General features: G+C 41.9%; 1 protein-coding gene across 2 annotated transcripts in view; it reads right to left on the reverse strand.

Annotated features, from left to right (window-relative positions):
- DLC1 (DLC1 Rho GTPase activating protein) overlaps positions 1 to 18,730 on the reverse strand; it is a 485,036-nt gene that overhangs the window by 337,736 nt on the left and 128,570 nt on the right. The window contains exon 3 of one of the 2 annotated variants that reach the window (XM_004696181.3): positions 11,513 to 11,662. The exons of the other annotated variant lie outside the window; for it this stretch is intronic. Coding sequence (XP_004696238.1) covers positions 11,513 to 11,662 — 150 coding nt within the window. The remainder of the gene's footprint in view (positions 1 to 11,512; positions 11,663 to 18,730) is intronic. 2 annotated transcript variants of the gene reach the window in all.

The following is an 18,730-nucleotide window of genomic DNA, read 5'->3' on the forward strand; positions in this document are numbered from 1 at the left end:
TTCATTAAAATTTCAAAATGAATCAGTATCAAATAGTCATAAGTACCAGGTAATTTATAAACACCAAATAGATAGCCATAAAAAGCATGTGATTTTTAAGCCATTTAAATCTGACACATATATAGCAGAAATCTTTCCATTAATTTTGCCTTCCTGATTACAACTTGACGAGGTGAATAAAAAGGTAAAATTATATTTTCTAAGCATACATTGCTTCTGAGGTTAAATGATAAATTTTAAAAATGGACCACTTATTGTGTTTTTCTATTTTACAGGTAATATTTTCCAAGTATTATTTGCTTCAGTGCTGCTCCTTAATCCCATGTGGAAGTAGTTATTCTCATCACTTAATAAGTGATGAAGTCAAGATATAAATATTTTTTAACAAGTCCTTTTTGTTCTTTCCTTTCTGCCCTTTTACCTAAATCAAGTCCAATATATATACATATATTTTGGGGGGGTTGTGGGGGTGGGGAGAGAGCTAGTGGATAAACAGGTCTACTTATTCTTTTGCATTAAAAATATAGACATACTGATTGCTCTGCCTTCTCCTTCACCCAGGTTAGGTGTGTCTACTCTCAGAAGCACTGGAGGCGGGGTGGTTACAAGTTGCGCTGCTAACCTCAAGGGCAGTCGTTTGAAATCACCAGCCGCTCCTTGGGAGAAAGACAGGGCTTTCTACTCCCATAAAGAGTCACGGTCTAGGAAACCCACAGGGGCAGTTCCACCCTGTCCTGCAGGTTCGCGGTGAGTCAGAATCAATTGATTGCAGTGAGTCTGAATCTGATGCCTTCTGTGATAGGGCTGGCATTAAAACTACGGTCCGTTCAATCCATCAATCCAAACTCTCAATGTAATCCCCATGCTAGTTTGTTGGAAAACCAAAACGCAACTATAAATGATTTAAGCGAGACAATGAATAGTAGCACATCAGTATATTATTTTCTTCCCTCTGTTCACTTCCATGGTGGTGTAGTGGTTATGAGTTGGGCTGTTAACCACAGGGTCTCTAGTTCGAAACCACCAGCAGCTCGACAGAAAGAAGATGAGGTTTTCTACTCCCACTTGAAGTTAAATAAGTAGCCATCTAGCAGGGAAGCAACAACGCCACGTGGAAGAAGCACACCAGCCTGTATGATAACAGGGTGTCGAAAGGATCAGGTATCAGGCATCAAAAGACCCCAAACAAACAAATATATCGATGAAAATGATGGGGGTTGGAGTGGAGACCCACCGCCCATCTGTAGACAATTGGACATCCCCTCACAGAAGGCTCACAAGGGAAAAAATCAGCCAGGGTGCAGCATAGCACCTACAGATCACACAACATTCCTCTAGTTCTTTAATGTGCCCCCTCCACCCCCCGCCCAGTATCATGACCCCAGTTCTACCTTACAAATCCGGTAGACTGGAGGATGTACAGAGGTACAAATAAGAACTCTTGACACAAGGAATCTGGGACAGATACCACGCCCACACCCCAGGTAAAGTAATGGGAGTAGCAATACCATGAGGGTAGGGGGAAGTTGGGGGGGCGAAGGGGGAGAAATGGGGAATCGACTACAATAATTGACGTATAACACCTCACCCCCACCCCCAAGGGGACAAACAACAGAAATGTGGGTGAAGAACCATAGTGGATGGTGTAAGACAGTATTTCTCAACCTGTGGGGCGCAGTAACCTCTTTGGGGGTCGAACGACCCTTTCACAGGGGTCACCCGATTCCTAACTAGGAAAATTACAGTTATGAAGTAGCAAGGAGAATAATTTTATGGCTGGGGGGGGTCACCACAAAGTGAGGAACTGTATTAATTGGTCGCAGCATGAGGAAGGTTGAGAACCACTGGTGTAAGATATGAAAATAATCATAATTTATAATTTATCAAAGGTTCATGAGGGAGGGCGGGTTGGGGAGGGAGGGAAAAAGAGGAGCTGCTATGAAGGGCTCAAGCAGAAAGAAAATGTTTTGAAAATGATGATGGCAATATATGTACACATGTGCTTGATATAATTGATGTATGGATTGTTACAAGAGCTGTAAGAGCCCCTAATAAAATGATAAGTGTTACAATCTAGCAAACTCACAGGGGCAGTTCTACTCTGTCCTGTAGGGTCACTACGAGTCAGCATCGACTTCACGGGACGGAGTTTGTTTTTGTCATTGTCGTTTGCTTCAGTTCCACACAGGCTGCTCTCAGTAGCTCTCAAAGCAATTCCTTCCTTTCCTTTCCTACTGTTGCCGTACCCAACGAAGCGGTTAACAAACCCCAAATTACCATCACAATTGCCACCAGCAACTCATCTTTCCCCTTTTCACCAGACACTGTCCTTCTACAAGGCTCCATTTGTCACTCTGACTATATAGGTTGGTGGTTTAAACACAACCCCCAGCCCTGGGGAGCACAGGCCTAGCGTCCACCCCATGGTCCAAGCAATGGGGATATAAAGATCCCAGAGAATTCTCGTTTTGGTTAGGAATCCAGTTTGGGATATGCTAAGGTAGGGGCGCAGGCGCTATACAATTGTGGCACAGCCCCAAAGGACTAATCATGATCAAGAACACACTTGAGCTGGGTTATTAGAAGCAGAAGAGAAGCCATCATTTCCTTGCCTGCAGAGGAAGGTACAGGCAGAGGGAGACCCTTGTTCAAGTGTGGGTAGTGAGATAACATAGTGCACTTACAACTGCTAGTCATGTGCGGTTGTTGGTCTTGGGGCTCTGTGGGGGTGTCAGGAGACCAGTAGGGTTACCCTGGCTGGAAGTGGTATATGGAGCGTTCATACGCTTTGCTGAGAAGGGGATCAGGAAGGTGCTGGGATCCACTGGTGAGTTTTAAGCAGAAAGTGACAGAACTCAAGTTAACATTTTAGAAGAACCACCCTGATGGAAGGATCATGAAGCAATGACAAAGAAATGAGATGGGAGCGCATAGACTTGTGAGGACGTGAACCTGGAACAACCAAGCGAGTGGTGAAAGTCAAGGAAGAGATAATGGTCAGCTAGAGATAATGGAGGTACTACTGACGTTGTGAGGTAGATGATGATCAAGTCAGAGGGGCTGGGGAGAAATGATGCAACAATAGCTAAGAGTTAAATCAAAGAACGAATACTAGGTGAAGAGAAGATTAAAGCTTTACCTTTAAAGGGAGGAGTGCCTGTGTGTGTGTGTGTGTGTGTGTGTGTTGGAATGTCCCTGAATGCCAGATGGGTCACTTGCAGCTCTAATGGAGCCACCCACAGAGATTTGGCCAGCACTACAGCTCTTGGCTCTGTGCTCAAAAGGGCACGGTCTGATCTGGAAATATGGCTTCAACACGTGCTGCCAGTGTTTCCTCAGTATGCAGCGAAGCTCAGCTTCATCAAACTGGACTAAGTGATTGTTGAATGGATGATCCGAGACGGCTACCCAACAGAAGAAACCATGCCAACTATTTGTACATAAAAAAAAATTCAAGTGAAACAAAAAAGAAAAAGAAAAGGGGCAGGGGGTGGTGAGAAATGAAGTAGAATAATACTTGCACAGCCCAGGGAAATGTTTTTAACTGTTGGCCACTAAAAAGAACCACCGGCTCTTGGATGCTCCCATCCCTCCTCCCTCTATCAACTGCAAAAGCAGGTGTTGCTCAATGAACCGTTGCTGTGGAGAAGTGGAGCTTTTCCACGGGGCGTTCCTGGCTGTGATCCTTGTTTGGGAGCAGATCGCCAGGCCTTTCTTTCCCAGTGTTGCGGGTTGTATTTGAACCACCAACCTACAGGTTATTAGCTGAACGCAATTGCTCTTGCCATAAATGAGTTATTTAAAAGGTAGCTGGCAAAGAATATACAGGAATTGTCTATGTTCCAGAGACAAGGAGAAGGCACTAAGCGAAGGAGAGGGAGTGTGACGGGAGGGAGTGCGACCGGAGGGAGGGAGTGGGAAGGAGGGCAGACAGCAATCAGCTTTCGATTGCAGGAAGAGCTCCAGTTGGTTGATAAGGACGGACAGACCAAAGGGAAACAGCACCTACAGGTCTTTGTAGGTTTGACAGAAGGACGCAAGACTGTTTGCTTTGACAAGTACCAGAGTTCCACAGGATTGTGGTAGAATAGTAGAGGTTTTCGAGTTATCTCGGGAAATGGGAGCAGGTCCAAGGAGACTGTAGAATAGTGTTGGGAGGCCCAGTTAAAGGTAGCAAAGTGACACTGGCCATATGCTTCCTAGACTTCTCCATGGTATGGATGAAATACCCCAGGAAAGATGATCAATGTTGCCCAGGTTACATGTCAACCCAAAGACCTCGACAGTAGGGAGAAAATGGCCTGACTCCCTGCCAAGGATGTTTTGGTTCTGGAAATAGCAGTAATCCCACTGTGGATGAATGATTCACATCTTCCAAACAAAACCCTTTGCCATTCAGTCAATTCTGATTCATAACCTGGGGAGCCTTGTAATACAGAGAACGAACATGAGCTGTGGAATATGTAACAGATGTGAAAAGCAAATCTCATTTTTGCCATTCACCATCCTCAACACTTCCAAAAGACGCTCCCTGCTGTGGAGTCAATTCCAACCAACAGCGACTCTTTAGGGTGTGGTAGACCTGCCTTTGTGGGTTTCTGAGACGGCAACTCTATACAAGAGTAGTGTGCTTCTTCCCTAGGAGTAACTGGTGGTTTCGAACTGCTGACCTTGCAGTTAGCAGCCCAACACACTAGGTTTCTCATTTTTTAATTGTTGAGAGGATAAAAATTACATATGTTCAAAGGTTTATGCTCAGTAAATATGACTGCTTTCTTATCGACTACTCACACTATTCTGTGAGACTGGCTCTCATTAGCCAGCTTGTAAGGACAGGTATGCTGTGGTATTTGGACAAGTTTTTGGAGTGCAGAAGCGGAAAGCAGATGTTCTCCTGTGGCCTGTGGTGAACTCACCAAGGTTGACCCAACATGGAGGGTTCTATCTTGGTATATCTTTTTATTATTATATGTTTGTTCCTTCCCTCTTGCTAATTTCTTTTCCTTAGAGCAGTGGTTCTCAACCTGTGGGTTGCGACTCCTTTCGGGGTTGAATGACCCTTTCACAGGGGTCTCATAGGACCACCAGAAAACACCTGTTTCCAATGGTCTTAGAAACCTAGACACCGCTCCTCTATCCCTCTCCAAGCGGGTCGCCCACATGCAGATACGCCCACATATGAGTACCCGTGTGAAGATTGTTAACCCATGCTGCACCATGCTTCAAGAAAAAATTTCATTTATTTGTCATTAGAAATAAATATTTCACAATACATAATTACATATTGCTTTTGTGATTAATCACTATGCTTTCATTATGTTCAATTTGTAATAATGAAAATACATCCTGCATATTAGATATTTACATGACTATTCATAACAGTAGCAAAATGACAGTTATGAAGTAGCAACGAAAATAATTTTATGGTTGGGGGTTACTACAACATTGCATTAAAGAGTATTAAAGAGTCGCGGCATTAGGAAGGTTGAGCACCACTGACCTGGAGCTGTCTTGATGGCTGCAGCCTTTATCACTGCTTATGTTACTGCTGTTAGCTGCTGCTGAGCAGCCAGCGGTTCACAGCAATGCCCTTCAGAATGGAAGGCAAGCCTGCTGGGTCCTGCATTATTTCCACGATCGGTCACATAGAGGTCTATTTGATTCACATCATTTCACTGGCCAATTTTCAAAAGTAGATCACCAGAAACCCAAACTCACTGCCATCAAGTCAATGCTGACTCACAGTGACCCCCTGTGGGTTTCCAAGACTGCAACTCTTTACGGGTGTAGGAAACCCAGGCTTTCTCCCTCTGAGCAGCTATTGGTTTAGAACAGCCAACCATATGGATCACAGTCCAACACATGACCACTATGCTACCAAGACTTTGTTTATTGTCCACTTTAGTCTGGCAGCTGCCCTAAAATCTCTTCAGCATCACAGCTGAATTTTTTATACTGTTAAAGGGGTAGCGGCTGAGCAGGAATGGATAGGAAGCAAACCTCAGTCTGCCACACGGAAGAGAAAACCGTGCGACGGAACCACCTTTGCACCTCCATTTCCATTGATTACACTTCACTCATTATCACATATTCTAATAAAGTATCTCCAACCAAGATCACCCGCTCATCTCTGATAAGAGTGGAAAATGAAGCAGAATGAGTTTTCTTCTGCATTTGTGAGCATGTTCCTTGGTGGATGATCAAGGTCATAATCATACCATTACCATCTCTTAGTCCAAGGTCATAATCATACCATTACCATCTCTTAGTCCACGGCACAAAAATCAAAAGGAATGGAAAGTGCCTGTGGAAAAACTGATCATGAGAGAATTAACATTAATTAACATTAAATTAGCTTTCAAGTACCAAGAAATAAAGAACAAGCGATGTCCTAGAAAAACAAAGACCCAAAGACATTTTGATGTTGGCAGGAGACCCATCTTTCAGTCCTGCTCCTGGTACAATGAGCACACAGGAGTATGGGGAAGAGAGGAATGAAAAAGGAGTGAAGAATTATTTTCAGATAATGCCCAGGTGGCAATGTCCAACTTCCTTGTAACAAGAATTATGAACTAACCTGCAGATTTAAAAGTCGGGGCATCAAGAGATTATTCCTGCTGGAGATGTTTTAGTGCATCTAGAAGTGTTTCTTTAATGTTTTCTGTACATAGATTATATACAAAGACTAACATTTGATTAACTTATTTTAGAAACCTCGCTATTCAACTTTATGCTCAAATCTGTCTTGGAGGCAGACTGAGGAATAGAAATTGATCATAACCCAGGGAAGGCCTGAACTAAGTACATGCTCTATGCCAGATCTATTTATTACATTTTTACATTATGTCCTTCCATTTGCTGCTCCCCTAAAATCATTAGGGAGGAAACAATATTCCCATTTTTACATGCACCTGAAATTAAGGAATGAGTCATTTTCTACTGTTCTCATGTAATCAGTCATAGAGCTGAGATTTGAACCCGGTATGTTAGACTCCAATGAATATAATTTTTCCATGTATTATTTTGCCCAGACTACTAATATATTCAATGGAGAACAAAGAAACAGATCTTTATTTACAGAGCTGTTCAGCAGGGGTGCATGGGATCCTGCATGTAATGCAAAAGCCAGCTTCCAATGTTAAAGGAGATGGGAGAGCTTGGGTGGTACACACGGTTAATTCATTTGGATCTGAACCAAAAGGTTGGATATTTCAACCCAGAAGTTTCTTGGAAGGAAAATGTTGGTTCGCTACTTCCAAATTATCAGCCATGAAAAACCTGTGGAGCACAGTCCCATACATACGCGAAATCACCAGGACGAGGTCACCATCAACTTGATGGGAACTTCTGGTTACTGCTTAGAAGTTTTGTAATTGTTCAGTATTTCCTTTCAGTTCCAATTCATGGTGTCCCTCTGTACAACAGAGCACAACCTGCCCTGTGCTAAACCATCTTCACAATTGTTAGGCCTTGGGCCACTGTTGCCGCCAGTGTCATTCCGTTACATTGAAGGTTCTTCTTCTTCTCCTTCTCCTTCTGCTTTTTCACTGACTTCTATTTTACCAGGCTTGGTGTTCTTTTTCAGGGACTGGTCTATCCTGATAATATGGCCAAAGTATATAGACAAAGTCTTGCCTTCATTCCTTCTCAAAACGATGCCACCTGTACTTTCTCCCAAAAGATCTGTTGGCTCATCTGGCAGGCAGCCTATGATACTTTCAATATTCTTCACCTAATCGTACTACAGTTACATCAACTACACCATTTACATCTTCTTTAGTCTTCCTCACTCATTGTCCAGCGTTCATATTCACATGAGTCAGTTGAAAATTCCATGGCTTGAGGCAGACACACACGTGCTAACCCGACAACTTTACACTTGTGTTGTGCTGCCCGTTTGCTGAGTACAAGGACTATTTCATACGATTTCTTGACTGCTGCTTCTGTGAGTGCTGATTGTAGATCCAGGTAAAATGAAGTCCTTGGAAACTTTGATCTCTTCTCTGTTTATCCTTCTAGTGGTCTAGTTGTGAGAAATGTTATTTTCTTTACATTGAGTTGTAATCCATTTTAAAGGCTGCCATCTCAGATCTTCATCAGTAAGTGCTTCAAATCCTTTTGGCTTTCAACAAGCAACATTTTGTCATCTACGAGCTGCTAATGAACCCCCCTCCTATTCTGATGCCATATTATTCTTCCTACAGTCAGCTTCGATGATTATTTATTCAGCATATGGATTGAAGAATACAGTGAAAGAATACAACCCTGAAACATATCTTCTCTGATTACAAATCATGCACTATCCCCTTATTTTCTCCCCACAACGGCCTCTTTATTCGTCTACAGGTCTCACATGAACACAATCAACTCTTCTGGAACTGTGAGTCTTTGCGATGTTATCCATAGTTTGCTATGCTCCACACAGTTAAATGTCTTTGTATACTCAGTAAAAGACAAATAAACATCTTTCTGGTATTCCCCAAGAACCATCTGATATCAGCAATCATAACCTTTGTTCCACACCATCTTCGGCATTCAGTTTGAATTTCGGGCGGCTAGCTGTTGATGAACTGCTCCAACTGTTTCGGGATTATTATCTGCACCAAAATTTTATTTGCATGTTATATCAATGATATTGTTCAATAGTTTCCACAATCTTAGAAGGTGTAAGTATAGTCAAATCCTAAAATCAACAGACATCTTAATTACATTTTTTATTGCACCTTTACCATTCTGCAAACAATTATGCCTAACAGGTGAGGGCCATCTTGCTTTTTGAAATGGAGACAATATCTTAGAGTTTGATTCAACAGAAATCTAGGTTGTGTCTTTTCTCCCAAATAAGAAAGGATTGAGGAGAGCTGCCAGTGGAAGGAAAAGGAGTGAGAGTAAAGAGATAAAAGGCCAAAGCAATTCAGTCTAGAAAACGTTTAAAGAGAAAAAACGCTCAGTCCTAAATTAAAAAATGAAAAAGTATCGAGTATTCTATGCTGATAAATACTGTCATTCCTGGCTTTAAAATGGTTTTCAAAAGGCACATGAAATTTCTACAGGGCCATTAAAGTCATCATTGATTCAATGACTGTGAGTATATGTTAAAAAAATGTCAATAACAAAAATAACCCCTGAAAATATCTGTGGTAGTTATACAATCTGTTGTCAACTTGAGAGGATTAAGAGTGAAGGGGGGGAGTTTTGCCTGCCAATCAGGTCACAGCTTGATGACCTCATTTGGAGGCACTGAGGAGAGAAATAGCTCACTAGAGGCAGGATGCAGGCTCACTTCCTGGGAGACATAGCAGCTAACAAGATACATGGAGCTATGTTAGTGCCCTGAGCTGGAGGAGCCACATGGAGACCCCTGGCAGCACTGAGATGCTTACAACATCACTGGATCCACAAAGACTTCCCACCCCTGGCCTGTGATCTTCCTGCATTCGGCATCATTGCATGTTTCATGAGTTTGAAGAGGACTTTACAGATTGGTATTAGACATATGGGCTATGGACTTGATCTGGACTGGGCTGGGATGTTTTCTTCATATACAATTACTCTTTATATAAAGCTCTTTCTTATACACATATGAATTTGTTTCTCTAGTCTACCCAGATTAGCACAATATCCCTTCCTTTTTTTGTCTTCAAAAAATGACTTTTACTGTATTTTCTCTCTTTGGGTGCCTGTTATATCCAGGCTAACATTTCAAGTGTAGCCCAGACCCTATGGTGACCCTGGGGAGAGAGTAACAGATTCTGGGAAGACTGGGAAGGTTGAAGACGACGCGCTTTCGGAGCAGACTTCTCTGAAAGAAAATATTTGAAATAAACTCTAAAGGATAAAGCATTATCCCACAGGTCTGGAACAGGGACAAAAATCCCATTGCTACTGAATTTCTAGGTTGAAGTACTTAATTTATATTATCCATCCTAAATTAAATTTTTGTTGTTGTTAAAGCTATCACATTTCCATTACTAGACAAGGTTCTACGGTGTTGAAGTTACATGACTTGGCTTCAGACCAAGACTGCCAGATTTGCATTGCAGATCTGGTCTGGCAGATTAGGAAAGCATACTTTCTATGCCTTTTACTCATCTGGTAAGTGTTGTGAAGCATAACTGTGATAACCTATGTAAAGCATGTTGAGTAGTATTTTAAATAGTTGTCATTTTACTGTTTATTTACATTAAAATATTCTTCTCTTCAATCAGAATAATTCTTTAGAACTTCAAAAATCAGTTATGGGACTTTTTTATGATGTACTATTAAATCATAGATGGGCAAGTCAAGAAATATTGCTATAAAATCATAGAAATCTTTTATTAGATAGAAAATATTCAGATGTCAAGTTACTGTTCCTTAGCAAATTCTCCCTCTAGGTCTATTCACTTTGGAATACAGAGATTCAACTCTTTAACTCTTCTCTGAAGAATTCTGTGTACTGTGCTTACAGCATTTTAGCATCCTTAAGTGACTGAAATTATACTCCTTCTAAATATTAAGTATGTAAAGTGTATAGTTGGCCCTGGAATCGGTATCTTTCAAACTTTATTTTGACCCTGAAAATGCCAGAGTTCTACTTTCTCATCTCAAATACTCTTTGTATTTCACTGAGTGAATTTTAAAGCACTCTCAAGTTAATGTCATTTAAATTCCTGTATTATACGGGTTAGTTTAACCAGAATCCTCAAATATCCAAACACCTATCCATGCCAAACAAAAAAACCAAACTCGCTGCCATTGAGTCATTGCCAACTCAGAGCAGGCCTGAAGGGCAGGGTCCAGTTGCCTGTGACTTTCTGAGCCTGTACCTTTTAAAGGTGTGGAAAACCCAGTCTTTCTCCTACACACAGACTGTGGGTGCGAACCGCTCACTTTTCAGACTGCAGCCCAATGCGTAACCACTACAGCACCAGGGTTCCTGCCCATGCAACAAACAGTTATTCAATGCCTTCTCTATTGATGCAGAGTTTTTTCACAGTCCATATGGTTCCCAGAGATGAAAGATTAGAGATGCAAGCAGAACTTCAGAAGAAAGGTCTATGGGTGTATTTGTGAATAAATCAGACACTGATAGCCCTCTGGAGGACAGTTCTATTCTGACACACATGAGCTCACCATCAGCTGAAATCAACCGAGAGCAATGGTGCTTCTTTGATTAACATGCAATTTAAGTTTATGAGACCCAGGAAATAAAATACTAAACGAGATGGACATAGTACTTGCCAATGAGGATTCTATTGTATCAGAGAACGTCGACAATGAGAACAACTACAGGACGTGCACACTGGGAAGAAGGACAGTCTTTCTTCTGGTCTAACTCGTGATGAGTATTTTCTTTGACTCACACACTGGTCCCATGGACCCTCACAGGATGCAGAGAGATGAATGTTCTTTATAGGACACTACTGAAACCACGAATTGGTATGACCAAAGACGTTTCATTTGGATGTGGGGCTGAGTGAACGTATGAGATGCGGGGGTGGGTGGGGAGGGGGGGTGTTAGGAAGCTCACAGGCATATATCGCCGAGGGTTGGTCGGTGTGCTGGCTGGGGAGGAGCTGGTGCTGAGTGCGTTCTCGATGTCCTGATCAAGTTGGTCCAGTTTCATAATTAGCAGCACCATGGAGTCCAGCCGAGCCCTAGCTCGGTCTTCTCTTACTTCCTGAAAAACAGAACATGTTGTTACCGAATCTGAAAGGCCGTTTCTTCAAAAAAGAAAAAGTTCCCTGTTCTTCAATCGGATGAAAAAGGACACTGAATAGACAGCCTTCTACTTAAAGAGGATGGGAGTGGGTGGTAGGAAGGGGCTGGGCGGGGAGAGGGTGGAAGTTCTATTCTGTAACATCAATGGGCTCTTCATTGAGAAGATACTGACCTAGTGCCAGAAAAATATTTTACATTTTATCTTCAGAAGCAAATGCAAAGAGAAAGAAGCATAACGCCAATGAGTATCATAATACTTCACAATAAATTATTTGGGGGGGGATAGGAATCTCATTTTTCCAGCATATGAGTCAAGTTTTTATAATTAGTACTAATAAATGTCTGGGTTAGACTCTTAGAGATGTTTGTGGCAGAATGGGAAGATTGTTTATGGATATGGAAAAATGGGTCAAGAATCAAGTAAGGTAGGTTTCTAGTTTGTCCCGTGTCCCATTGTCCTTGCCTGGGATCATTTGTTTACTACTGCTCCAAGATCAATCACTGCCAATATTTCCACTCTTTTTTGCCACCTTTCATTTACTTTTGAAAAATGCCTTCATGAAACTATGGATTTTCTTAGCTGACACTTATTACTTATTTGGGATTCTCTACAATGTACACATGTGCATGTGTACCCAGTGTTTTCTGACTCACTAAACCCATGTCTGTCAGCGTAGAACTCTGGAAGGTTTCCAATGGATGTTTTCTTGGAAGTGAATCACCAGGCCTTTCTTTCTTTTAATCGTTTTATTAGGGGCTCATACAACTCTTATCACAATCCATACACACATCAATCGTGTAAAGTACATTTGTACATTTATTGCCTTCATCATTCTCAAAACCTTTGCTCTCCACATAAGCCCCTGGAATCGGCTCCTCATTCCACCCCTTCCTCCCCACTACCCCCTCCCCCATGAACTCTTGATAACTTATAAATTATTATTTTGTCATATCTTACACTGTCCAACATATCCCTTCACCCACTTTTCTGTTGTCTGTCCCCAAAGGAGGAGGTTATATGTAGATCCTTGTAATCGGTTCCCCCTTTCCACCGCATTCTCCCTCCACCCTCCTAGTATCGCCACTCTCACCAATGATCCTGAAGGGATCATCCATCCTGGATTCCCTGTGTTTCCAATTTCTATCTGTACCAGTGTACATCCTCTGGTTTAGTCAGATTTGTAAGGTAGAATTGGAATCATGATAGTGGGTGGGGAGGAAGCATTTAGGAACTAGACAAAAGTTGCATGTTTCAGCATTGCTACACTGCACCCTGACTGGTTCGTCTCCTCCTGGAGACTCTTCTGTAAGGGGATGTCCTGTGGCCTACAAATTGGCTTTGGGTCTTCACTCCGCACTCCCCTGAATTCACAATGATAAGATTTTTGGTTCTGATGATGCCTGATACTTGATCCCTTCGACACCTCATGTTTGCACAGGCTGGTATGCTTCTTCCATGTGGGCTTTGTTGCTTCTGAGCTAGATGGCCACTTGTTTACCTTCAAGCCTTTAAGATCCCAGATGCAATATCTTTTGATAGCCCGGCACCATCAGCTTTTTGTCTTCAGCGATTGTGTCGGGAAGGTGAGCATCATGGAATGCATCAGGCCTTTCTTTTACGGTGCCTCTGGAGAGACTTGAACGTCCACATTTTCAGTAAGCAGCAGAGTGCATTAATCATGTTTAACATCCAGGGACTCCACTTTTGCTCATGTAGCTTTTTTCCCTCATCACTAGTTATTCTTCTCAGGTTCTCAGGTAGAGTACTGGGTTATGAAAGAGGCTGCTAACCTGGTAACCATCAGGCCAGCAGCTCTAAATCATCATCTGGTCTCCGGAAGAAAGATGAAGCTTTTCAGCTCAGGTAAAGATTTATAGCTTTGAAACCTCCAGGGACAATACTACTTTCTCATATAGGGTTGCTGTGTGTCAGAATCAACTTGAAGGTAATGTGAAAGAGTTATAATTCTTCAATGGTCAAATAAGATGAATTAGAATTAGAAATAGTCTCAATTTCCTGTGTTGTGTAGGATATCAGGGATGGGTAGGATATTTGGTTATTAAGAAAACAAAACCAAACAAACAACAAAGGATCATGGGAACCACAGTTAGGTACTCTGGAAGCAAAGTCCACTCATGGATGTAATGGACCGAGAACCAGATCTTTGGAGACAACTCATCACTTGTGGTCCAGGCAACCACATTAGCATAGGATGCATCCCTCACCTCCCTTGGGTTGGTGGAGACTCGTAGTAACCCCGTGGGACAAGGTAGAACTGCCTCTGTGGGTTTCCAAGACTGGAACTCTTTGTGGGAGTAGAAAGCCTGTCATTCTCTATCAGAACAGCTGGTGGTTTCGAACTACTGATCTTCAGGATCTCAGCCAATTCTTAACTACAACCTCAGGGTTCCTAGGCATTACTATATAGTACTACTAATAAAACGTAAACAAACGAAAAAGGGAAGGTGGCTATAAGCGCAATTCTCCGGTTACACACACCCAATATAGAGACAACACCTACTTGATCTTTAAACTGGTTCTGTAGTGACCAACTAAGACGGGCATAGACCCAACATTTGAGATCACTGTTTGAGCTGTTTATTTGGGTCAGTTTCCAAAGGCCCACGAGAGGCAGTCTTGAAGGGAAGCCCGAGGAGGGTCTACACAAGGATAATGGCTTGGGACTACATTCTGCTCATCAGGTAGCAGTAGGAGGGATGTAGGCACGGCGGCAGCAGATCTTTTATCCACTAAATTCCTGATCTCCATTTGGAGGAGCCCCAGAGAACAGGAATGAGCAAAATACCCCTGACTCGTCTAATTGTATAATGTTCAATATACTTAAACATGAAACAGTTATAACAAAGTGCTGGTCTCTCAGAGGCTTGATCTTTCAGATGTTAAGATAATTGGTTTATTAGATTAAGTTGGACAAAGAATCAATCAGTTAAACTAACATTTGATAATTCCACAGAGACAGATTGACTTTGAAAATAAAATATTCATTTTTGATCTATGTTAATTCCTTCATAATATATTGTCAGTGGTACTTCCATTTTCCTCCAGTCTCAAACATTTAGTGAGACCCTGACATGCTAGTGGAATTATATTTGTTATCATACAATTCTATTATGCCTAGTAAGGTCCATGATGCCAAAATTCCAAATATTACATCTAAGAATAATAACATCAGTAGGTTAAACACTACAACATTGTGTGTAATACAAAAAAAACCTAAACCCACACACAAAAAACCAAACTTCCACCTTTGGTTCTATTACCACTCATAGCAATCTGACAAAGGGTTGACAAGGCTGGTGGATTTGAACCACCTTGCTTGGTGTTAACAACCCAGAACTTCCCAGACAGTGAGACCAGGGCTCCTTGTACAACACAGGACTACTAATAAAACGAAAACATAATAAAAAGGGGAGGTGATGATAAGTACAATCCCCAGGTTGCAAACACCCAATTTATAGACAAGGCCTACTTGCCTTTTGAACTGGTTCTGTACTGGCTAACTGAGACAGGCACATGTTTATAATCTGGCAGATTTGGCATAGTAATCAGAATGGGAAAAATTATGGGTTGAAGACCTGGGATGGGAGACTTGGATGATGCTTTTTGCTATTGTCGTTAAGTGCCATTGGCTTGGAACTAACTCATAGCAACCTTATGCATAATAGAATGTAGCACTGCCTGTCTTGCACCATCCTTAAGACTATGTCTGAGCCCACTGTTGCAGTCACTGTATCCACCCCTCCCGTGGAGCAGCTCCCTTTTCTTGCTGTGCCTCTTCTTTACCAAGCACACTGTCCTTTCCCAAGAACATACCATGACAGTCTCTTCTGATAACATGTCCGAAGTCCAAGAGACAAAGCCTTGCCATCCTTACTTCTAAGAAGCATTTTGACTAGACCTCTTCTAAGGTAGGTTTATTCTTCTTGCAGACCACAGTACTTTCAATATTTTTTGCCAAAAACTGTAATTTAAATGCACAATTCAAAGAGATCTAGTGAGCCTTTTCAGGACCTTGAGGGGTGAGATTCGATTACTGATAGGATTACAGGAGGGCCACACATAGCAAAAGCCACCTAAGAGGCGTCCATCTTCGGGTGGAGCAGCATGATTTGGGACAATACTTAAATCTAAGGGTAAGAGGTTTGGGTGTTATGCAATGCCCTCCTTCTGTAAACTGGAGATTAGGTTTCTAACAAGGCTACAACCCACCATTTTTCTGTGTCAGGTATCATTCCAGTTCACCTTAACAGTCAAAGTTGACTCTGTTCTACTGTTGCTTTCTGGGCCATGATGGAACTGGGCAGCACCAGTTTGAAGTCTGACAAGTTCATAAAGACACTCTTAGGAAGGGGTCTCCTCACCCCAGGGACTTCTGTATGGTCTAAGTCTGGGACTACTTGGACATCATCTAAACTTCAGAACTTGGTCCTATTCAAGAATTATTATTTATAGTAAAATCATGCCTATAACTTAAACCAGGGTCAATGAAATATCCTAGACTATTCCATTCAATTCCCTCCTAAATATTTCAAAAAATATGATTGAATTGAAGACTGAACATCATTTTAATGTTGCCTCCAAAGTATTTGGCTATAGTACTTCCTTTTAAACCAATGTATGCTCTATAAGGTGACCTTCTCTGCATCTCTATATCCATGTATGGTTTTGTAGGCTTGTCTTTAATTTTTTGTCTTATAGCATTCTCAAGCACAGAGATTATGTGTTTTTGTTTTTTTTTGATTGGCAGAGTTAAATTCAACACTGCCCATGCAATAAGTTTAAGAAATAAAAATAATGAAATTCATAGCTGTCAGTGAAATAACACCCCCTCGAAACCTTAGAAAATATAGCTTGCTATTTTTCCAGGTTCCAAAATGACATTGGAGGCAGCAGCACAGCCTGCAGATGCCTCCGACCCAGCGGCAGTAGTCTCCAAAGCAATCTGTCTTTGAATTAAATGCGGAGATTGTCTTACAAATATTCCCAGACCCAGGGGCTGAGCATCGAGTAATTTCAAATGATCTGCCAAAAGGAATAAAACCAAACTGCCTCGCTGTACAGCATTCCTTTACATAAATAAGTCTATTTGTTTTCCCCTTTTTTCTATGGGCATTTACTTATTCAACACCTATTACCTGACGGGGAAAGTGTCAAGTACACAGACTGCTACCAGGCATTTTAAAAAGGCACAGAACCCCACAAAACAGAGTAACTACAAATCCAATACTTTGGATAAATATTATTGGCCTTGTTTTTAAAGACCAAGTCTTAATATTTCACAGAGTTCTAGCCTTTCATATGTCTGTGGCTAAATTCCAGCACATTGCTCATTCCTGAAAGCAGCGCAGACCATTTGCAGGCTTTGGCAAGGGTGGGACACTCTCCTTCCTGCTGTTGGTCCATGAAGAAGAACTTTTTAATACTCGAAGCTTACCTATTAATAAACCTTTTGGTCTTCCATAATTTAATGTACTTAAGCTGGTGCCAAAAAATTAGATTCTCCTCTCTCCCACCTCTCCTTCAGTGGACTGTGTTTTGAGCCAAACACTATTCAAAGGATAGATATCATCAAAGAACAAGATGGATAAGGTCCAAGTTACTAGATGTTAGAGTCCATCATTGGAAAACAGACAATGCAAGAAAATGATTTCATAAATAAGATCGTTTCAGATAGACAAAAGAACAATATGACACTATCTAGATAAAATAGGCGGGATACACCATGCAGAGGAGAAAACAACAGGACCAATGGTTCTAGGGGGACATGGGAGAGGGGGGGGCGGTGGAGGGGGGGTGGGTGTTAACCCCCGGGGTGAGAAGGGAACAAGTGGCCTAAAATCAATGGTGAGGAGGGTGTAGGATGCCTGGTAGGGCTTCATCAAGGGCAATGTAACCGAGAGGAATTACTGAAACCCAAATGAAGGCTGAACATGATAGTGGGACAAGAAAAGTAAACGGAAATATAGGAAGGAACTAGGAGGCAAAGGGCATTTATAGAGGTCTAAATAATGGCATGTACATATGTAAATATATTAATATATAATGATGGGGAAATAGATCTGTGTACATATATTAATAGGTTTAGTATTAAGGTAATAGATGAACATTGGGCCTCTACTCAAGTACTCCCTCAATGCAAGAACACTTTGTTCTATTAACCTGGCATTCCATGATGCTCACCTTCCCATCACGATCGCTGAAGACAAAGCAGGTGCATAAGCAAATGTGGTAAAGAAAGCTGATGCCCGGCTATCAAAAGATATAACATCTGGGGTCTTGAAGGCTTGAAGATAAACAAGCAGCCATCTAGCTCAGAAGCAACAAAGCCCATGTGGAAGAAGCACACCAGCCTGTGTGATCATGAGGTATCCATAGGATCAGGTATCAGGTATCAAAGACCCAGAACAGAAAATCATATCATTGTGGACAAGGGAGAGTGCAGAGTGGAGACCAAAAACCATCTGTAGGCAATTGGATAGCCACTGTCAGAAGGGTCGTGGGGAGGAGACAAGCCAGTCAGGGTTCAGTACAGCACAGATGAAACATACAACTTTCCTCTAGTTCTTTAATGCTTCGTACCTGCACCCTCCACTATCATGACCCCAATTCTACCTTACAAATCCGGCTAGACCGGAGCATGTACACGGATACAGATAGGAGCTGGAAACACAGGCAATCCAGGACAGATAAATCCCTCGGGGCCAATATTGCAAGTTGGCATACCAGGAGGGGAAGGGGAAGGTGGGGGGGAGGAGGGGGAACTGAATACAATGATCTACATATAACCCCCTCCCAGGGGGACAGACAAGAGAAAAGTGGGTGAAGGGAGACATCAGTCAGTCTAAGACATGAAAAAATAATAATAATTTATTAATTATCAAGGGTTCATGAGGGAGGGATGGAGGGATGGAGGGAGGGATAAGGAGGGGGAAAATGAGAAGCTGATATCAAGGGCTCAAGTAGAAAGAATATGTTTTAAAAATGCTGATGGCAACAAATGTAAAA

The sequence above is a fragment of the Echinops telfairi genome, unplaced genomic scaffold (assembly GCF_000313985.2).
Source record: "Echinops telfairi isolate 266 unplaced genomic scaffold, ASM31398v2 ScPeMD7_9;HRSCAF=40, whole genome shotgun sequence".
Classification (NCBI taxonomy): domain Eukaryota; kingdom Metazoa; phylum Chordata; class Mammalia; order Afrosoricida; family Tenrecidae; genus Echinops; species Echinops telfairi.